Source organism: Maylandia zebra, linkage group LG5, assembly GCF_041146795.1.
Source record: "Maylandia zebra isolate NMK-2024a linkage group LG5, Mzebra_GT3a, whole genome shotgun sequence".
NCBI classification, from domain to species: Eukaryota; Metazoa; Chordata; class Actinopteri; order Cichliformes; family Cichlidae; genus Maylandia; species Maylandia zebra.
The window spans coordinates 26423719-26446530 of NC_135171.1; the positions used below are offsets into that span (position 1 = coordinate 26423719).

At 37.7% G+C, this 22812-nt stretch overlaps 3 protein-coding genes across 9 annotated transcripts; 1 reads left to right on the forward strand and 2 right to left on the reverse strand.

Moving 5' to 3' along the window:
* Positions 1 to 8: 8 nt before the first annotated feature.
* On the reverse strand, positions 9 to 3810 carry lg5h3orf18 (linkage group 5 C3orf18 homolog). Of its 4 annotated transcripts, none has more exons than XM_076884122.1 (6): positions 3454 to 3807; positions 2603 to 2645; positions 2055 to 2491; positions 1926 to 1951; positions 1500 to 1629; positions 9 to 594 (listed from the first exon to the last, which is right to left on the reverse strand). In XM_076884122.1, the coding sequence occupies exons 3-6, from the start codon at positions 2319 to 2321 to the stop codon at positions 514 to 516; spliced, it is 504 nt and encodes a 167-aa protein (XP_076740237.1). In that variant the 5' UTR covers positions 2322 to 2491; positions 2603 to 2645; positions 3454 to 3807; the 3' UTR covers positions 9 to 513. The 4 variants fall into 4 exon arrangements, with proteins under 4 accessions (XP_076740237.1, XP_012773898.1, XP_004548726.1 ...); XM_004548671.4 differs by lacking the exon at positions 2603 to 2645 and adding an exon at positions 1305 to 1340 and having other exon boundaries at positions 460 to 594; positions 3454 to 3810; XM_012918444.3 differs by lacking the exon at positions 2603 to 2645 and having other exon boundaries at positions 2055 to 2477.
* Positions 3811 to 5409: 1599 nt separating this feature from the next.
* Positions 5410 to 15313, reverse strand: LOC101468175 (calmodulin-like protein 6). The gene is given in 3 exon segments (XM_024802389.1): positions 5410 to 5543; positions 7432 to 7607; positions 15297 to 15313. Coding segments are annotated over 3 exon segments (327 nt in total).
* On the forward strand, positions 11046 to 21928 carry gnb1b (guanine nucleotide binding protein (G protein), beta polypeptide 1b). 4 transcript variants are annotated; one of them, XM_014412954.4, is made up of 12 exons: positions 14590 to 14683; positions 15055 to 15117; positions 16105 to 16214; positions 16381 to 16419; positions 16500 to 16606; positions 16781 to 16844; positions 18420 to 18582; positions 18893 to 18959; positions 19049 to 19250; positions 19355 to 19571; positions 19709 to 19824; positions 20148 to 21928. In XM_014412954.4, the coding sequence occupies exons 3-11, from the start codon at positions 16158 to 16160 to the stop codon at positions 19813 to 19815; spliced, it is 1023 nt and encodes a 340-aa protein (XP_014268440.1). In that variant the 5' UTR covers positions 14590 to 14683; positions 15055 to 15117; positions 16105 to 16157; the 3' UTR covers positions 19816 to 19824; positions 20148 to 21928. The 4 variants fall into 4 exon arrangements, with proteins under 4 accessions (XP_014268438.1, XP_014268439.1, XP_014268440.1 ...); XM_014412952.4 differs by lacking the exons at positions 14590 to 14683; positions 15055 to 15117 and adding an exon at positions 11046 to 11462; XM_014412953.3 differs by lacking the exon at positions 15055 to 15117 and having other exon boundaries at positions 14574 to 14683.
* The last annotated feature ends 884 nt before the right edge of the window (positions 21929 to 22812 follow it).

The window sequence follows — 22812 nt, forward strand, 5'->3', positions numbered from 1 at the left end:
GTTAGAAAAAGGTTTAAATAACTTTAATGTACACACACGCAGAGAGACAATCCTTAAACGCTCACAAAAGAATAAACCGACTGGGGAGAAACACTTTACTTAAGGATGGAAACACATCCAGCTTTGAATCTTGTCAGGAATGTAGGACCAAAAAAAAAAAATCACTAGAACACAGATATACACTTCTCTTTTATGAAACATAGACGTAGATACTGAAGCTCAGAAGAACTTTCCTGACAAGCTACCGAATATTTTAACAGCAATGACATGACATGATTTTTTTCCCTTAAAAAAAGTGCATCCCACTTCATTTGTGTGCCCATATGATAACAGTGCAAGATCATACGTGATGCTTCCCGTTGCCCTTCTCCACCATACATGCGACCGCTGCCGTTCCACGCATGGTGACGATAACCTTCATCAGAGCTCCAGTTGCTCCGCCACACAGTCTGGTTTCCCTTTATAGAGGCCAGCAAACCTCGCAAACTGATTTTATCCAATGGAAGAGAGCTGTTAAGCGTTGAGAGCTTTGGCTACATCTGTGAAGACAAGACGACTGGGCCTTTGTGTTGTCCCTTGGGAGCTTGTAAGAGTCTGCAGGAAAGCGGTAGCAGAAAGCAGGAAAGCGAAAACCGTTACATTAAGATCATGTGATGACACAAGCTTTATAGTGTCATTAGTAATAAAAGACAGAAGGAAACTATAACAATAACTAAATTATTCTTTTCCCAGTAATGTTTTGCTACTTTTAGAACAATAAGATCACCTACACAGACTGTGCCAGAAGCCACAGACCACAGATGATGTAAATCATAAAATCCGGAATTATGAAAATACCGGCATGTGTTATAAAACTGATTGATGCCGTTGTCCTGGTTGTTTTACACAGCCAAAATAAAGTTCTGAAAAAAATATTAAGGTTTGAAAGCCATTTTTAGGCTTTCAAATGCATTTAATGCACAACATCAACAAGGACACAGTGGGATAGATTTAGTCGACATCTGAAAACTCTGAAAATGTGTTTGCTTCATGTGGCCCCTGGGGTAGTTTATGTGTAAGGATTTAGTTGAAAGAGTGAGAAGGAAAGGATGTGAAAGGTAATATGAATGTAGGTTCAAAGGAAAAGGCAGTATGATGTAGCGCTGTTTGTCCTCCATGTACATACTCTAATGCAGATTAGGTCAATGAATTAGAGGTTGTAGTTTATTTGAGATACAGATACAAAGACAGCATGAAAGAATAAGGGTAGTGAGAAAAGGGGGTTTTAGAGAAATGGTTGAAACGACACACAGGCCATACTTTACCATTTTTTGCCTTTTATAACTATGCCATTGTCAAAACTTAAAAGGAATTAAAGAAAATAAAGAATTATGACAGCGAAAACACTAAACAGGAAAGCAATGTCATAAGAAAAACATACAAAAAATCTGCACTGAAATCTTCAGATTATACATAAAAATAAACACAAACAGTAAAAAAAGAAAAACTGTCAGTCCTACCTTGGCGTTGGGCCCTGTGATGCTGCCTTCCCGACCGTGATCCAGTAGTTCCTGTTCCAGCAGGTCATCTTGTTCTTCAGCTGGATCGAAGTTGTACATGGGCATGAGCTGGTGTCTCAATTTCTCCAACCTGTGTGATGACAGGTTAAAGATGAGTAAGGGGGAGGAAAGACTTTGAAATTAACATAATAATCATGTTGAACACACACTGAGCCAAACTTGGTGCCCTCTGTGTGATCCTAGTGGTACTAATTTGAGCAAATGATTTGCTTTTTTCAGGAATGATTATGCACTAGATCTCAATGTAAGCTTAAACCCATGAAATACCTAATAAAGATATGTTTTAGTTGAGTTAATTGATTATTTTCCTTTTGTGAAGACTCAAAACAGATGGTAATCCAGCCTTGCTTGGTTGTGGCAACTTACCGCTTCCGTTTCCTGATATACAGCATCTGGAATGGAGAAGCAAAGATATGACGGAGAAAGTTAAATAACTTTTATGTTTTATACTGTGTGAAATGGTTTTGAAGAGACCATGTTTAAATGATTCCTTACTATTGCCACTGCTAAGCCAATGACTGTGATGATGCCAAAAGGTACAAGCAACATTCCCATGCCTGAGCTCTCAATCACGACTTCTGGCAACGCGGTGGCATTCAAATTGGTCTCATTTGTCGTTATAGTCACAGTCATTAACATTCTTGAGGTGATATTGTCTCTGCTTCCAGGACTTGTCGAGAGGAAGGGGATCGTGGAGGTTGTAGGGGTTGTGGCAGTTGTTGAGAAAAAACTTGTAGTTGTCCTAGTTCCATTTGCAGCCATGTTCGAGTGTAGCTGTTCCAACTGGAGTGTGGATCTTCACTATTTGTGTAGATGCTGTTATACTGCTCAGCTTCTAGTGTGTGTCATGATCAGCAAAAGTGTCTTCGTGCTGGTCCGACGTCTCCTGAGGCATCGACGGTGCTTTGGCCATAAGATCTGTAAAATAAAACCTAACACACGAAGGAGAAGCTGATAACTATTTTGCTACAATGAATCTGCAGAAGGTTTCATGTGATAAAATGAATTGAATGAACCATAACCATATATATGAAAATGCTTACATCCTATTTTCTTATTGCTTTTTTACTCCTGATTTAGTTAGATCTTTAAAAAAAAGAAAAAAGAAGAAGAAGCAAAGAATTAACATTTCACTTTTGGAACCCTCACCCTCATATTTACTCAAACCATGGTGATTGTGCCAGTGGGTTGTGGTAGGTGTTTTGGGCAGGATGTGGGTCGTAAACGCACAGAAGGAAATCGGTATGCAGAAAAAAAAAGCTTCATGAATTTCAGCGGAATGGTAAGCGTTCAAACTTCAATATGCACTGTGAGGAAATGTGTTGGCAGCGTATTCTAACATCAAAATCAACTTACATCCACCCCCCCACACACACACAAACACACACACACACAGGTTCCATAAATATCCTCTGCATCCAAGACTTGGTACATGTACTATGCACATCCCATGAGAGTGCAAAGCAGTTTTTCCTTAAGATTTACATTATATGAGGAGTGCTAAAAGACGAACATGCTTTCCATTTTGTTATATGGTGACACAGAAAGGCATAGACATATGATCCATTCCTCCCTCCTCATCCTGTCTGCTTGTGCTCTTAATGAGGAACATGTGCAACTGAAGCCAACCAATGAAAAACAAAGACTGGATTCAGTCATTGCTCTTGTCCAGTTAGCAATTCCTACACTCCACAAAGACGGTGCATGCAACATTTTACATGGTCTTTGTGAGGATGATTGTATGATTGTATTACCATGTGATACGGATGCGTGTTATGTTCAGTTAACGTGTAGTGGATCTCAGCTGTCCTGCACTAACAGCTGAAGCTAATAATCCTGCCACCAGGACCAGGTCTTACTCATGTGTCCTCTCAGATTAGAGATCCATACGTACCTTAACATACAACATGCATGCTCAGAGGTGACCTGGGGCAGCTAAAGACAGAGAATTTTCACTGTAAGAGGCAACATTTGCTCCAGTATTTGCCCCTCCTCCTCTTCTGCTTCCCCCTTTAGCAATGCAGGTATTGGACAAGCTGTTTACATTGACAAAACAGCCATTTTCTCTGAAGATGGTTTCCACACGTCAAAGAAACCCTACCCTGGTAACCCCCAAGATCTTCCTTTCCAGTTCTTTGATAGCCTCCTAGGATCTACTCCCGTCGTCTTGCCCTTTCTTGTATTTCACACAGCAGAGGTTGCTCTGGGGATGCTGCAAACAGAGATCAGTGCGGCAAGCTCCCTCCCCCTTTACCCTGCAATTGGTCTAATGGCTTCAAGATGATAAATGTGGTTGGCTCCCTCAGCTGTCTGTTTGGCTTTGCAAGGATGAGAATGGGATTTAATGGGACTGCACACCAGATGCTGTCAGACCCGTGTGAATGACTGCATCCGGGTGGCAGGTCTGAGGAAATTAACCCTGTGATGTCTTCTGTCCGAACCTCAATGACCCGAATTCCCCCAGGAACACATGAACAGAAGAAGAAACCAGCAAAGAAATTAGCATTAAAATTTTGTTTCACTGGTAAGGATTTGCACAGTTGCACAAAAATCACCACACAGATAAGTGACTGAACACATTTTATTTTCCATTTTTTTGTCGATTTTAAGAAAATCTGTAGATTCTTCAGGTCATTTTGAACAAGTTTCCAGTCATCATTGCCACAAATTCTGAAAAAATAAAAATAAGGACCCAGATCTGTCTCAGGATCTCCTCTTAGTTGGATATGCCTAAAATACCTCACAGAGTAAGCACCCAAGAGGGACCCTAGTCAGATCCCAAAACTAAATAAGCCGGATCCTTTTAATTGTGGACTGTTAGGAGTTTCAAACCCTTCATGAATTACTGAGTTCCTAACTCAATGTCTAATAGACCCGGCAGCCACCCTTCAGAGGAAGCTCATTTGTAGATTTAGATAAAATGTGTAAAAGCAATAATGACTTGATACACTAAACATTTTCTGATTGATTTGAACAAAATAAAATTTATCACAATCATTGAAATGATAAAATATAAAAGAGAATGCATATAACATGCCTTCATAATCAGTCTCCATCTGCCTACATTGATATTAAACATGAAAAAAATACTAAAGACAAATTCCAATTAACACTAAGTGAAACTACGATGGCGTATTAGGGCCACATTAAGAAAATTATAAATTATTGTCCAATTTGAGAAAGAAGATGAAATGTGGAGGTTAAAGTTGTTTTTTTTTTTCAAGTCAAACACTGCCATGGCTGATATACCCTCTACAAAATACCTTGTGTATGATGAGTTAGTGAAACAACTTGATGAGCTGTCTTATTGTGTCTTGTGATGCAACACGACTGGATGAGAGTGTGACCATCGACACCCTTGCATCTGTCCATTTCCAGTAATTTTATTTTGCAAACCCGGCCAACTCATTCAAATTTGTGTGTTTTTTCCTTCTGACCAGAAGCAGCTTTCTGCACCATCTCTTCAATGGTGTTATACTTCTCACACTGTGTGTATGTGCTAAAAATAATAATTATTTTTTACTAATACTGATCCCGAAGTATGGTTTCACTAGCTTGTCTACACAGGGCATTTTGTAGAGCGTATAGCAGTCGTGGCAACTTTAATCTCCACATTTTGACCTTTTTCCTCCCTTTATGCTCAAAATGAACAATAATATTTTTATTCTTAATGTGACCCTAACACTCCCGTGTAGAAAACAGTCTGATTAGCATATCCATGCTTACTGTGTTTTTCGCAGAATATGTTATAGCTTGATTTGAATTAGGGAACTTTTGTGCCGTGTAACAAGAGTGGAGAAGTATGATGTCTTTGTTACAACTTTGTTGTGTTTTACTTACTTGAGCGTGTTCAGGCAATATATTTCTTACCCTCTTTATCAAATACTCTAAAAGCAGCTCTGAGTTCAGAATCCTGGTTCTTTGTTCTTTCATGGTATAGAACCATGAGACCCAGAAAGCTTTCATAGTTAAATACTCTTTTTCCTGAAACATCGAAAAAATAATACATTTTAATCTGCTCCATGTGTGATTTTTATGCATATATAAAAAAAATCAATACATTTACATGTATAGGGGCTACATATACCCTTTTAATTACACAGTACATAATAACTACACCTAAAGAAGATCCTCTCCAAGCAATATATCTCCTTTAAAGGGATGTATTCTACAGATATATATCAAAATTGTGGGTATGTCTCAGCTTGCATTGGTTCAGACAGAAAACGGAGGAGGGAGGTGTAAAGAGAGCAGGGAAGACAATAGGAAATCGGAAACAGGAAAGGAAATTGCAATATTTCCTCCAGTTCTTCAGATGAAATGACACATAACATAACTAACACAGTTTTGCTAAGTTAAAGTGACATGAAAACTATACTTCAGCATAAGTTAAATCCCAGGAATGCAGTGTTTCAGTGCATCACAGGTCATATAATGGTTAATTCATTATATCATTCATTTCACAAATGCAAGAAACTTTTAAATCACACTAGGAACAACTGAGGAACAATGAGCATTTCATTTCTACAAAAATTAACAAATAAATGTATAATTTAATAGTTTAAATGTTGGACTTTTTTTATGTGTGTGTGTGTGTGTGTGTGTGTGTGTGTGTGTGTGTGTGTGTGTGTGTGTGTGTGTGTGTGTGTGTGTGTGTATTTTCGGTTGCTTGGGAGATTCGGCAATGCAAATAATCATAAAACCACTAGACACTTCTCAGGTTACACACTGTAAAACAATGCCACCTAGTGATTCACAGAGAAACCTGCAGTAAGACTGCGGCATACATAATGTTTTTAAATGCATTTTGGAATATTATTGTTCTCTGGGAAAGCTGCTTCATAAATCCTTAATCGATTAAGATGTGTATTAAAATTCTGGGCCCGAATAGGCACAAAGGATAATACCACAAATATCTTAAGATTAATTTATCAGATCAACAAACACCAAACAGCAATTTCATATCAGCACTTTTCCTAAGTTGAATAAGCCACATTATCGCTACAGCATTTTACTTGTCTGGTTTGGGCTGATTCTAAAGAGATGAAGCTTCCACTAATGCGCACATTAATGTGCAGTGGATGTAGAAAAAGACATTTCTAAAGTATGTAAATAGAACCGGTTTACGTGCAACACAGTATAATAAAGCATAACAACTGCAACAACTTGATTAAAGCTCAATCAGCAGACAACAGAAGTAGAACCTTAGAAAGTTCTATGTCCACTTGCTAGATAGATACAGTACATTGCAAAAGTCTTGAGCCATGCCATACCTAGCATGTTTTGCTAAGAAAATGATGAATAGGTGCAGTGATTTATTGAAACATGTTCAAACATAATTTGAAATTTAGTATATAAGGCAGAAACGGTGTTTGTACACTTGAGAGTCAATATTTGGTATGACCACCTTCATTCTTCCACACAGCCTGAACTCTCTTTGCCAGGTTTTCTTGTAATTTCTTTAAGAAGTCTTCAAGAAATGTTTTCCACGCTTCTTGGAGGACATTCAAAGTTCGTTTTTAGAACAAATTTTGCATTTTTGAGAAGAGCTGCTAGTAACAAAGTGCCCAAAGATACGTTGTCTGTTACATGTAGACACAACACTGGTTCACCTCTTGACTTTGATGCTTTTTTAATGCTTGAATGTATGTTGAGGTGAAATGGTTTAACAAACAAAAGAAAAATCCTATGAAAATGGTCAGGGGCAAGAACTGGGCTGAAAATGAGTGAAAAAGCAGCCAATGGCCAAAGAAAATATTTGCTATTCTTCAGTCTAAGATCACTATAGAGAACATATGGAGAAATTATGGGTAGCTCAAGAACTCTGCAGAGTAAGACAGAGGGTTTTTATTCCCATAGCAAGGAATTTTGCAGGTATCTTCTTTGTCCACATCTTTGGCCATCTGGATGAGCTCGCTCTTGGTAGGATTGATTCCAGTTAAACTCATCATCCTCTCTAGCTCTTGTGTCTTCACTTCTCCATTTCCTTCTTCATCAAACATCTCAAAAATTACATTGTATTTTTTGATCTTGTGATAATTTGCTGACCTGGAAGGAAATGAAAATGGGGAAACTTTTTAAGAAGCTGCAGTTTTATGCTGCCAACAATATTTATTAGAGGATTGTTAATCATGATCCTAAAACCTCTCATTTCAAGTTAGTCATTTTAGATATTATTCAAATTAATAACTATTAATAGTTAATTCTCAAGATAGCATACTCACCAATTTTTCAGGATTATATAGAAACGAGTCAGTGCAAGTACTGTGTGTACCAAAAACACTTAATGCACAATAAGAGGATGTCTTAGCCTCATCATTTCTAAATGTTTAATGCTCTTTCCCCAGAGTTTAGAAAAGCCTGCCAGAAGACCATTTATGGCACTTAGAGGGTGGACTTGCTAATCACCCATGAGGAATAATTTGATACTGATCTCACCCATCAAATGCATCACAGCTACACTGGAAAATAACTAGTTTGTATAGCTTTAAATTCGTCAAATATCCGTATTTTTAGAGAAAGTAACAGCAACGCAGCAAAATATTGTAAACAATCAGATGCATTTTTGTGTGACCTCAGTGTCACATGACGACACAGTTATGGGAACTGCAATTAGCTTAGTGTGGCCCATTAGCAGGTGTTTGCACAGCCCCCCGGTGACTTTTATGAAAGCTGACATCCAAATAAGGAGGCACTCAACTGCAAGATGTTATTTTCAACATTACAATGGGAACATTAAGAATTTCACATTTGTTAGCTGAGTGAAAGAGCTGTGTATCAGTGTACACCTCATTCCTCTTGTGGGCTAATTCAGTGCAGAGTGCAGAATTTAAAAGGACACAACATAGAAATCAAAATTAAAAGTTATGTGAAGCTATTAGCATTTAATATGTAGATTAGGTAATAGGCAATGAAATAATAGTTACTTTTTAAAAAAAACATTACTACCAGCTGTCAGGTGAATTTCATGAGCTGAATTTACCAGGTTCCTGTCCTTCTAGTTAAGCAATTACATGGCTAATAGATCATTGTGACATTTGCAAATAAAAATAATATGACCGGGAGAATTCACATACATTGAATTATAACTTACACAGCAATGTGGGAATACTTTTCTTTCTGTATCTGCATGTTGAAATCAAATAACTGCTTTCATTCATGATCAAAATGTAATATTAAAATGATACTGACAAGCCATAATAAAGATGGTCATGATAATCCAAATGTTATGCCATTTGTTTTTATTCCACGGGGTCACTCAGAGGTATGGTACTAAAGAGATTCTATGTATTCTTCGTTTTGCTGATGGCAAAGATTATAGTAGATAAATCCTGTCGTAAAATGTGAGTCTAACAAAAATAAAGAGGGAAAGGTAAACACAGTGGCTTTTCACATGCTGTGTATTAAGAAGAGATTTGTCAAACACTATTTTCAATGCAACCGATTCCCATCTTGTCTTTATATTTTTATATATATGTGGACCATCAGTACCAATAATCGATTCAAGGTTTTCAAGGTTTAGTTATGCAGGGTAGTGATGGATGATGAATGGATGATGCGAGAAGGAAATGAATGTAGGAAGATCAAGTCTTATGTCATCTGAGCCTACTTTGAGCTCCAGATGGTATCTTGAAAATGGAGAGAAGGGAGAGTAGTCTGATTGAAAGAGGAAGGATGGACAAGATGCAGCGAGGGCTTAGATAATGAGAGGATGTGGTGACGGGTATGAATAAGATGGAATTTGTGAGGCAAGTGAGACAAAGAGGTTGGTAGTCGCTAACTAGGTAGCTAAGAAATTTGCCTGACAGGTGATTACATGTGGAACTTTAGTTAACGTCTTTACTACATTTACTCAACCAAATCCATTGCAGGTTTTTTTTTTTCTGTATGACATTCCTGAGCTACTTATTTTTTCTGGTATGGATTAATTGGATTGTTATATTCTAGTTTGTCTAGTATGTATTTCTTACATGAACTGGGTCCAATTAGGATTTTTTTACGAGTGTATTTGTGCATCAGATGACTGCTTAGTATGACTAAATTAAATATCAAAACCGCTCATGCCACCAAAATAGCTTTATTCTGTCAGGTCATGAAACGGGACCTCTGGGGGTGTCCTGTGGTATCTGGCACTGTGAAGTTGACGGGGGATCCTTTGGGTCCCATGGATTGTGGGGTGGGAACAGATAAGGTTTGTTTCATGCCATCTCACAAATGCACTATAGCTCACATGGGTAAAATAATGCTCGAGGGCAGGGATCAGCCTTGAACCATCTCAATCTAACCCCTGATGTCCTAAGAGAAAAGCAAAACAAATGCCAGTGAAATCAGAGTGTAATCACTGATGAAGGAATCTTGAGGTGAATGACTGCACTGGGTCCACACAGCTATTTAATTTTAATTCAGTGCTGTTTTTTTTTTTTTTTTTAATATCAGTGACCTAGTAGTAGTGCAGTAGTACATATCATACAACTGGCAAGATGTAGGCTAATTTAAAATGTATATAACAACTTTTTCATTTGGATTTTTTAAGCCTGTGCGGCCCTCTGGGAAAAAAAATCTTACCTACCCCCTACTCTATCAGTTAGGGATTCATGGAATGTTGAGGCAGGGTCAAGTAGCAGCTATGTCATTGTGTCTTTGCTAGGGTGTGTATACTCACTCTGCAAGAGCATTTTGGCTGCTGGTGCAATCAAAGTAGCATTGATATGTATGCTCACCAACAAGATTTTCCAGCAGAAAATTGCATTGCATCGCGGCATATGTTGAAAAAGTAATCATACAATTTTTGTGAGTGTTTTTTCCCCAGTTGCTTTCTTATTTTGAATCATGAACTTTGACCTTAAGTGCAATAACTGAGGCTTCCAGTTCTTTAGATGTTGTAATGGGTTCTTTGTGACCTCCTGGATGAGTCGTTGGTGCACTCATGGAGTAATTTTGACAGATCGGCCACTCATGGGAAGGTTCACCTCTGTTCTACGTTTTTTAAATTTGTGGATAATGGCCTTCACCGTGGTTGACTGGAAAAAAAATCTTGGAAATGGATTTGTAACCCAGAATCATAGATGTGAGTGGCTTTATCTATTCTTGGGTTGCTTTTGAGACCTTTTAACTTGCTATTTAATTACTTGATGTCTTGATTCTGCAGGTCTGGCAGTAATCAGGCCTGGGTGTAGCTCCTGAAATTGAGCAAATGCCCCCCCCTACAGTACTGTACTGAAATCATGATTACCACTTCCTACTTTAGAAGCGAAGTTGGGGCCCTGTTTACTCGATCTTTAACTTAGGCTCCTTTGCTGAGAACATAAGCGAACACTGTGCTCTCTTAAACTGTATTGTGCTCGAATTAAATACGCGTGTACAAAATTAGACGTGCTAAACATCGCTGCAAGGGGGCTGATGATAATTGTAGCATCTCCAGTTATAGAACTCCAATCGAAGGTTCTCTCTCCCTCTCTGCTGCAACGTGGGGTTTCCCAGCGCTAACTGCAGGGTTACCGCGCCCATCTCATTGCTCGGTGGCCGGACAAGAGTGTTACTACGGAAAGGGCAGATGTTAAGCTCGGCAAAAGGGAGACAGTAGGCTGTCTTGTTGGGTGAGCTTTAGTGAATTTAAAGATTGGCTTTTTATCTGCCTGGGCAGTGCCTTCATTAAAGGGCTTTAGTGGGTGTGATTCCCCCCTCTCCGTCCCCTCCCCTCTCCGGTTGGTTGACTGAGGTTGTCAAGCTCCCCCAGCCGTAGCCTGCGTTCGGGAAGGGCTACTCCTCGGAAAACTACGCTAGCTGGCTTAAGCTAGTTAGTAAGCTAGCGTTGTGGTGTTCGTTGATGCGTGGATCGGAGATACACACCGTCCCGTGTTCCAGTCAATGCCCAAACTCAAAAACAGGCGCAAATTGAATCAGGTAAGGCAAAATGAAGCGACCAGCACACTGCTTTTAGAGCTGTAATTGTAACTGTTCTACCTTTAGCTAATGAATTGTGGCGGAATTGAACTGCCCGGGGGTGGGGTAGCAGTAGCCTAGCCTTCTAGTTAGCAGGGGTTAGCTAGCATTAAGTTGGCTATTTTGCCATAAGAGTGTTTGCATCGGTGGATCCCGGTGTAGAGTATTAGCTGCAAATTAAATGACAGAACTTAACTAGTATCCAAGCATCTGAGCAACGTTAGCTACAATTAATGTCGGAGGAAGCTTCTGGCTGGCGTTTAAGTAATAATGTTGGCCCAGCGGAGGTGCTTCTTGATATAAAATGCATTGATAACCATATGATATAAGAGACAACTGCAGTAATCATGCTTAAATTTAAAGCTTCACTGATTGCACTGACTTACATTATAATCGAAATGGTATATTTAAAGATTTTGTGAGTTGATGATGACATACTGGGTTGGGCTGGAACAATAAACGTCCCGTAATAACAGCAAACAGTGTTTTTCTTGTGATTAAAAAGAGTGGGTTATAGCATCACTTGTTAACTCTGCGCACGCTTCTGTGGATTAAATTGCAACACTTATTTAACGTAAATGCCATTGCCGCGTTTACACCCTGTTTTTACCAGCCGAGCAAATAAGTTAGCATATCGGTGCCTGTCTGCAACAAAACGGCCGCATCGATGCAACGCCTTAACTCGTGTTGGGAACATTACTTATAAACAGCCAGCTAACTTGCAGGTTTCATGGATTTAGTTTATTTTTTCTTTCTGTATTCGCTTATTTTCTGAAAGGTCATTTGCTTTATGAAAAACACCCAGCCCCCCCCCCCCCCCCCCCTTTTTTTTTCTTCTTGCATTTGTCGCTTGCTGGAGTAAAACAGGCCATCGCCGCCCGACCTTGCAGTTTTACAGTCTTCCCCCTCCCTCCGTCTGCTGCAAGATTAAAAGGACCAAATAAATTTACGCGGTAATCAAATTAACTTGGAAGTACTGCGTTTAACAAGATTGTTAGTATGTAAGTAAGTGGATCTCCGAAGGCCAATCCACAAGCCAGTTTTCTGGTTTACCCACTGTTGCTTAAAAGCTAACTACATAGCACCCTGTATAATTGCGGAAGAGCGGCGGAGTCTTCCCTGAAGTGACTGTGGTTACGTTATTTTGCATTAGATAATTCTGGCTATTTGGTTCGCGTGTTATGAAATTTTGCGAGTGTTGCGTTACATTGACTCTGCTCGTTTCCAGACATTTTTAACCCTTGTGTGTAACTGTTCTTAATAAGGTTACTTTAATTTTTTGAATATTAGCTCTGCCCTGCCTGCAGGCCTACTCTGTCGAGCTTGCTAACTAGCGGACAGCAGTCTGCAAGATGGCGTTTAGCTGCATCTTCAGTGCAAGTCATATTATCTTTACACTGTGCAGCACTCAGTATTTTTGCCACCTTATTGTGCAGAATTGCGTGTAATTTCCTCCTGAAATGTGCGTGCAGCCTCTGTAGAGTAACCTACTAAACAAATTCAAACCAAAAGCGGAGTTAAAACAGCTATCCGGCAGCCATTCAAATGCAACGCAAAGTCCAATGCAAATGATTTCATTGTGACTGTTGTAGGCAAATCACAGTACTGCACACAATGTCTGTGTCAACTATCAGTACAACCCGTACACTGTTGGTTAAACCTTTGCACACAAACACGTTAGTTCATGCTGTTGATTTATACTAGTACATTTTATTTCTGTCACAAAGTCTGTTTGCATTGTTGTTAAAACTACCAATAGTGTTTTGAAGTTAATTGTATGTTACTGGATTCCTTCAGAAAGTAGTCCTACTTGTATCTGGTCACAACTGCATGAGAGGATCTGTAATATGGTTGCGATGTCATTGGAAGCTGAAAATCCTGGCAATTTCTCAAAGCAAGTGCCTGGATTAGTTGTGTGTAAAAGAATTAAGATTAATCTCATCCTTTTATGATTGGAAAAACATATTTCTAATGCCTGGACAGGCTTTGCCAGCTGTTTACATTTGTGGACATGGATAGGATTAGAGACTCATTGACTGAGGATTTTAGCTTTTAGGATTATGGAGTTGCTCAGTGATACTGCTGGTTATGGCTTTTTCTGTGATCCAGCTTTAGACCTGTGAAATATTGCATTATTATTATTATTTAACAGTACAGATAAGCCGGTATGTTCTTGAGAACAAATGTTTGTTTATCTAGTGAAACATACACATTTAACTGAAAATGTAGAAGACACCTAAAATAGCAGACGCAATCTACCCTTAAGGGACTTGAAAACTAGTGAGCTGCAACTTCAGGCTGTTTGCCACTGCTCATTGTTTATCATGCAGTCAGCTGACCCTGATCAGGCGCTTGGAAAGGAGAAGTGATGAGGGAGAGGAACTCCTTAACTGTAAGCATCCACAGAGGTCAACAAGATTGAATTTGTATTTTATTTTTTTAATTTCTGAATGTAGAATATTTAAAACTCAGATTTATAACATGACTTCAGGCTATTCCACATTAATATTTGCCACTGGAATTTATTTTTATTTTTTGGGGAATTTGGCAGTTTAAGAAAGAACAAAAAGATGTAGGTGTCTTATTTCATCTGACTCAAGTTTGAATTTAAAACATTGAACATTGAGTAGCACTTTAAAACTAACAGCTTTTCATAGTTTAGTTGTGATAGATACTCATCAGTTTAACTTAAAAGAATTTAATTTAAATTCATTGGAAAAGTTCAAAATCAGGCAGAGTTACTTATGTAACCTCCTTTTTCTGTAGTTGTTTCCAACTCTGTGTACTAAATAAAAACTCTTGTTTTATTTTTGAGTTCATGGGATTAATTATACTTAAAGTTAAGACAGGAAACTCTACATTAGTGTAGTAAATATTTCTAACTTCAATTATTAGTTCTTTTATTTTTCTCAGGTTGAGAGAAGTTGGGAATATAGTTTTAAAATTATGTTTTAAGAGGTTTTCAAGGTGAGAATGGCATCCTGCTGTCACTGGATGATGCTTAATCATGATTACTTTCCATGACACATTTATTATAAGATTAATGAGCATAAGAGGATAACTTGAGTTAGAAAGGCCAACTAGTCAGACAACTTAGACGATTGTGTAGATAAGGTTGAGAAGACTTTCAGTCTTGTCCTGCAACTTCCAGTAACATAGGTGAGCTGACGGAAAAACACAAGGTAAGGTAACTAGTAGGGCAGTGCTAGTTAACTTGATCTTTAGTAACTTTACAATCATATTTAAATCTGTATTGCATTTTGTTTTTAATTTCTGGGTTAATTAGGTTTGGTAATGTTATTTATTTTTCACTTTTAAGCTGTTACATGTGTAACAAGTAAAAATTCTGAGTTTAACTTTGTGACCGTCGTCTTCAGTATCCGTATAATAGAAGGAAGTTACAATTCTTTAGAAAAAATTTGGCTTCCAAGCGTTCACATGTTCTAACAATACAATAACTCTTGAATCTGTAGAAAATTATGGCTGATCTTACATTTGGTCAAAACTGAGTGTTTTCTCCACTTCAGGTTGGTAACTTATTTACTCTTTGCAGTTCAATACAGAAGTATCCGTTTCCCATTTTAAATGCAAAGAGATGTCCCGTGTGCAGCTTCAGGTTGGTTTTGTAAAGTATTTTTGTTCACCGCACTTTCATAATTCATTAGATGGATTTTACCACAAGGTTATTTGTCTTACAGGATAACTGGAGTCAGTATAAGAACATTTGTCCAACTAATAATCCTCCTACTGACCTTATTATTAAATTCAATACTATATTCATAAATCCATTCCTACCTGTTGATTGCAGCCATCTTTTAGGTGTTTCATTCTTCTACCTTAGGAAAACCTTACTTTTCGTTACTCTAAGTATGCTGACGTGGACGTTACTGAAATGGACAGTTAACAAATGTTCCAACCATAACAGAAATTAAAATGGTAGATGAATCTGTCATGCTAAATGCAGTTTTTAATTCAGTATTGCATTGCTGAGCTTTTGTCTTTTTCCTGATATCTTACATGTGAATGAAATCAGTGTTTCATACAAAGAAATTTCAGACACACTAAGAATGCTCTATATATATATATATATATATATATATATATATATATATATATATATATAATCTCATCAGTAAAATTAATATGTATATATTTTATTAGCTGAACTTTGAGCGTGCTTTGCGGCTCTGTATTAATATAAGTGGCTTATTGATCACTGAAATTCTGAGTATCCCAGGGATTAAGGTCAACAGGATAATGACTGCTTTTCGGATCACTGGAAAGTCATGCGTTAACAAGATTTGTCTGGCAATATGAATTGTGTGTCAGGATTTAGCTGGTGACATTGAGGTGGGAAAGTAAGGTTGAAGCATGAACTGCACATTGGACATATTGTAGGTAAACAATTTTTATTTTTATTTATTTATTTTTTTGCCATCAATTCAATCAAAACAATCTTGGTGAAAATCTTTATCCACTGCAGGTCTGTGAGCTGCGTTCAGACCCATTTTGCATTTGTCTTCATTACAGCTTTGATTTTAAAATGGTTTGCTTGAAAGATTAAAGTTCCTCATATTTCCTTTGTTTGTGTTGCTTTTTTTAGAGCAACAAGTGCCCGTGGTAGCTGGAGTAAGGTAATTGAAAAAGCAGAATAAGATGAGTGAACTGGACCAGTTACGCCAAGAGGCAGAGCAGCTCAAGAATCAGATCAGAGTGAGTAACAAAGTATCACTTCTCCACATAAAAGCATACAGACGTTTATTCTGAAAAATCTGACAGCCCTTCCAGTCGAGACTGGTGTGAGATGGAAAATGTCTGACCAAAGTGTTGACCCCCCCCCCCCCCTTTTTTTTTTTTTTTTTTTTTTGTGTCTCCTCAGGATGCCAGGAAAGCATGTGCAGATGCCACACTATCACAGGTAACATTTAACTTTTCATAGTGTTTGGGTTGAAAAGCATTTGATGGGAAATGAACCTTATAGCACTTAATGTTTTACAGATCACAGCTAATATTGACCCCGTTGGCCGAATCCAGATGCGTACAAGACGAACGCTGCGGGGCCATTTGGCTAAAATATATGCCATGCATTGGGGAACAGATTCTAGGTAAAACCTAACAGCCAGAATATGATTTGTGGAGCATAGTGAACTTTGTGTCTTTCAGCAGTTTATGCATATTTTTCTATTGTTTTTAACTCTGGATAAAAAATAGATGCGTGACAACCCCTGGATACTGTGTTAGTGATGTTCATATTACTGTTCTTTTCTTTTTTTTTGTAGGCTCTTGGTCAGTGCCTCTCAAGATGGCAAACTTATTATTTGGGATAGCTATACCACAAATAAGGTAATTTTCTTCATTATTATTTTATAATGAGGACTAATGGAATAATAGGCAAACCTTGTGTTTAATCTAGTTGAGAGTCAGTAACAACACAGCCTTACAAAGCGCAGACAAAAAAAGTGCGGTCATCTTCATTCTGATTTTTTAAAATGTTTACATAGATTGGATACTAAGTGATCTTGAAATTAATAAAACTATATAAATTTAGTTTACCTTTTAAGTTGTTCCTTTTGTACTATGTTGTACTTCTTTATGGGATAAAACAATTTTTTTGAACCTATGAGGCTATGTTGAATTGAAAAGAGGGAAAACTTATATTTAAAAGTGTTGCAGATCAGCTGAGCAAGAGGCATTTGTGCCCTTTCCCCTGAGGCTGATGTGTCTGGTGTGCAGTTGTTGATATCGGAGGAATGAGTACACTGTTTTAATGCCTAAAAGGTAATCTGGCTTCTCCACCAAAGACAGAAGTTTCTTCGGGATCCTTAAAAAGCTTTCTGACTTGTTTGGGATACTGAAGAACCTTTTGGGATAATATAATTTAACATGATACTGTGGACAATGATCCAGCTGGTAATAAAAAGATTAAAGGGTAATTCTTCCAACATTAAAGGGTAGATAGAGGTTTGATTTGTTTATGGGATACTTTAATGCAAGGCTGGTTATTTCATCCTCTTGTTTAATTAAGCTGTTGCATTATGGTGTCCCTAAGCAGCAGATTATTGACTAATATCATGTTCCCATTGAAATGGAAAAATTACGGCCGTGATTTTTACAGGATGCTGTCTAATATCTCAACAGTGCAGCCTCTTCTGAGTTGTAGCTTGGGTCACAAGAACTTACTTTGTGATCTGGCAGTACCTCACAATAGCTTATTTTTATAGTTTAGACTTGAAAAGAATTTGGCAGTTTGTTTTTGTTTTTTTTTGTTTAGAAACATCTTTTGTTCAGTTTAAATTTCAGGCCTAGGCTTGTCCTCGAAGGAACCATTGGAAACTTGTCAGCAAGCCACCAGAGCGTTCTTTGCTGTAAGCTTTGGTTCACTGCTGCAGTCAGGTTGTTGCGCTCTGGAGATTTTTTTTCTTTTCTCTTAAAGGAACCTTGTGTTTGGCTTCTGTCTAACTACTCTACCATAAAGACCTTTTTGATGACGTGCTGACATGATTGTCTTCCTGGCAGAACTTTCTAAACTGTTTAATCCAATAATTTTGACATAGGTCAACTCTACTGAAGCCCTACACACAAATTTTAAGGACACATTAAATCCAGCAGGACACAGCTGACTACAGCGTTGAGTGCTATAGCAAAGGGTCTGAATACTTGTTTAAAAGAAAGCTTGAAACTTTGAAGTGTAAAAAGTGAAGGAGTTGCAGTACTTTCTAAATTGTATAAATAAGTATTGACATTTATTTTATGCTTTATAAAGGCAGACTGACATTGTTGTGTGTTAGTGTTTAAATGCCAAATTTAGTTATTGTAACATTGCTCTCCAAAAGGTATGTAATCCTATTTTGAAGATTTTGTTTCTTTGACAAAATGGAACTTAAGTATCTGTGCATGTGTCTGTTTGTTACTCTATAGGTTCATGCCATTCCACTTCGATCTTCCTGGGTCATGACTTGCGCATATGCGCCTTCAGGAAACTATGTGGCCTGTGGTGGCTTAGATAACATCTGTTCCATCTACAACCTGAAAACACGTGAGGGGAATGTACGTGTGAGCCGTGAGCTCGCTGGACATACAGGTAAATGGTTGTAAATGTCTTCTCAAACAGCAAAGTATCAGTTAAAACATGCTTCTTTTGCCATATTGTCTATGTTAACTTATAGTTGGATTCAACAAAACAGTGGCATGATAAGGTGTATGTTGCTTTAAAAATTTGTTAGTCTTTTTTTTTTTTTTTTTTTTAATTTTCAATGAATTTTAAATAACTGATCTATTTACTGCTAATTGATGATTAGTCGTAACTGCAAGTAGGGGTTAAATGTGCACTGCTAGTTCTACATTTGTCTTTCACTTGTGTATTAATGACTTCTATTGACTCTCAATATTAGGATACCTGTCCTGTTGTCGCTTTCTTGATGACAACCAGATTGTTACAAGCTCTGGAGATACCACTTGGTGAGTGAAAAGATGACATTGAGTTCCGTTAATGAGCAGTTAACGTGCTAGACAACAGGCAAACTGATTCTAAATCCTTTATTTCACAGTGCACTTTGGGACATTGAGACTGGCCAGCAGACAACCACATTTGCTGGACACACCGGTGATGTCATGAGCCTGTCACTCGCCCCTGACTCAAGGTTATTTGTCTCTGGTGCTTGTGATGCCTCTGCTAAACTCTGGGATGTTCGAGAGGGCATGTGCAGACAGACATTTACTGGCCATGAGTCTGACATTAATGCCATCTGTGTAAGTTCCATACACATGTAAATACAAGTGTTTTGCTTGCTAAATTTGTTTCCTGTTTCAATCAATAATTGGACAATAATTATTTCTGTTTTTGGAACTTGCAGTTTTTCCCTAATGGAAATGCCTTTGCCACGGGCTCTGATGATGCCACCTGCAGGCTGTTCGATCTGCGTGCTGATCAGGAATTAATGATCTATTCTCATGACAATATCATATGTGGCATCACCTCTGTGGCATTCTCAAAGAGTGGCCGCCTTCTTCTGGCAGGATATGATGACTTTAACTGCAATGTGTGGGACACACTAAAAGCTGATCGTGCTGGTTAGTATTGCTGAAAAAGCCTTTTATCTCCTTAGTGTTGGTAAATCCCAAGAGCACTTTGTAACATCCAAATTGATGTGACCTGTATTTCCTTAGTGCACTACTGTTAACTAAATGACAATTATGATTGCTTATAGGTGTGTTGGCTGGACATGACAACCGCGTTAGCTGCCTGGGGGTTACTGATGATGGCATGGCAGTTGCAACAGGATCCTGGGACAGTTTTCTGAAGATCTGGAATTGAAGCCTGAAGGTTCTTTTACTGTTTGATTGTTTTTGGGTTTTTTTGTTGTTTTTTGTTTTTTTGCATATATTATTATTTTTTTTTTTTTGTTATTATTATTTTTTTTTACATTTGTATCCAAATAAATGCCAATTTCCCTCCAAAATCCAGTTACCTTTACGCTTGTTCCACACTTGGTTGTTGTTTGTAATGGGACACAATCAGTGCTTGATCTTTGTCCATCAAGTTTTAAGGTCTTAACCTGGCAGAACATTAAAAAAAAAAAAAAAGGCTAAACAGTAGGTCAGATTATATTATTCAAATCTTAAATTTAACCTTTCTTTGTTTCTCAGATGTTCATTTAACTCCAAAGTTGACTGGAAGACCATTACAACTTGAGAATGTTCACAGCATCTTCTTCAACACTGTTTAAACTGACTTGGACACCACAAAAACGAAGGGAAACCAATGCCTTTCCTACACAAAGAAGAGCACAATTGTTTATCACCTAGTTAAGAAAGGATCTCCTGTGGTATCAAATCCAAAACTTGTGCATTCCTTCTTGGACCATTTTATGTTACCTTGAAAGAGAAAACAACACTATCATCCCATGCAAATGTGTGCGTCTTGAAAGCAAATGTTGGAGTGTAATTGTACAAATTATTTAACTTTTTTCCTTTTTTTTTTTTTTTTTTTTTTCTTTTCTTTTTTTTTTTTTAAGATTTCTATTCTGATGGTTTGTTATTCTTGATGGCTTTTTTTTTTTTTTTTGTCATATTTCTTTAGTGGTTTTAGATATGTTTGAATTACAGCTTGTCTTTCTAATCCAGGTGAATCATATAAGACAGATGAGAAAACCATGCAGAAGTAAAAAGCTTGGATCATATTACACGAGCAGCTTTCAAAATGTCCATGATGTATTTATATACTAGCTGTTTTTGTTTCATCACAGCCTTTTGCACATGAAGCTTTGCCTCTCAACTAATACTGTGTTAACTAACCAAGCACATGCTATAAGTTATGAATGCTCATTCCAGTACAGAAAGAGTTATTACCAGTAAATTATCCAGTTAAGCCCCTTAATTCTTGTACATGCCTTTGACTTTTGGTGGGAAGGGTTTGGTTTAGGGTGCTGAGGTAACTGAGGCATGGCTCGATTTTACTATATGAAAGGGGATTTGTGTTTCGTATCCACTTTGAGTGAAACACCTCACCTGACTTAATAGACACTTCCTTTGCTTGGGACTGCAGTTGCAACTCTGTGAATGAAATGTACAAAATCAATGTCTGAAAATAATGGTCTGTTTTAAGTTAAGACATTTAATTTTGTCTGCCACGAGTTAATTTAGATGTGCATGCTGTAGACTTGCTTTCAATGGTGCAAAAATCCTAGATTTTTCTTTTGTTTCCAAAAAGGAGAGTAACCTGTTGATTGAACTTAATAGAGGCCAATTTATTTTTGGCTCAAACTCTGCATACATACATCATGTACTAATACTGGTAACGCTATGCACCAGAATGAGCAAGAATGGAAACAGACTTATTATTGACTGCATACTTAATGTAAATTATGCTTACCAGTTCTATTGATGCCAATTTTGTAATAATTATTACAATCATTGTGAGAAATCTATCCTTGAAAAGTCCTCTCTCCTTCAAATCTTCACACACACAATGGAACAGAAATGTCCTCACACACTGTCCATACTAAAACTTTTTGTACACCCCCCCCCCCCCCCCCTCCCTCCATTGGTCTTAAATTTGAAAATCAGAACATCTGAATGACAACATTTTCACTGTATACAGAAGCACTTTTGTTAAAGTTGTGACATATTTTCACTTTTTTCTTTTCCTTTTTTTTTTTTTTTTTTTTTTTTTTCCTTTCTGCGATGATGTACAATAAATGTGATGTATTCGTGTATGGCCACAAGTGAAAATGCAATTCAACTGAGGTGGATTCCCTTTTCTCTTTCCATTAATATTATAGAGCTCTGCACCCTTATGTACCTATTCACTTTTTGTATTTCATTTCGGTCTGTTGGTGTTCCACGGTGAGCTGGATGCAAGATAGATACTGTACTAAATTGTACTGTTATTGATTGGAAAATGTAATAAAAAGCTGTTTGAGATCTTGCTTTGTGTTTTTGTGAGGGTTCTGTCAGAATCTTCTGATGTGCCATTTAAACAATTCACTGCTTTGTGCAGCTTTGAGTTTTTGGAGGGAGCCTTAAAAAAAAAAAAAAAAGAACTAACTTGTATGCAGTAATTGTATTGTGTTCACTAAAGAGAGACCGGATTTGTTTTTCTGATCTATGCAGAAGGAATTGTGATGCATCTGGATGCAGAAATTTTTTTGAGTTTTTTTAAAATTGTGTAACAGTGCTTGTATTATTACTCTTTATTGTCAGATTTCAGCAACATAATTTTATATGGTACTTTTTTTTTTTTTCCTTCCAAGGATTTCAAAGTCACTTTCATATGACTTGAAGTAAAAATTTTCATTTGCACCCTGGTTAAAAACCAAGAAGGCCCTGCTTCTGCTGGTGTAGATGTCTGTGCTGGTGGGGCTTTCACCGCCCTCACCAGAGTACTAGCATACCTCAGGTTCATGAGAAAGAAATGGTGTCCCTTCGTAAGTAGGTAGCAATTGTTATGGCTCCAGGTAAAGTTTCCAATGAGATACACCAAGGTACCTGAAAGTGGAGGCCACTCCCACAGATGAAGTGCAGAGGAGGAGGGGAGTTACCTTTTCTGCCGAAACCAATGATCATCACCTTTATTATCCCTGCACCAGCTTCCGTTGCTTTACCTCTTGTCTGTAGTCAGTCAATGTTGATCCCCAAACTTCTAAAATTGGTTTGTAAAACTGCTGCATGCACATGGAACTTTAAAGTTTCACTGTTCAAGTGAACAACATCCTATTAGGGGGATAAGCCATGCAGAAAGACCAATTATCTGAAAATGACTTAATATTGAAAAAGCCAGTCTCTTCATCATAACTGGATTTTTTTAAGTTCA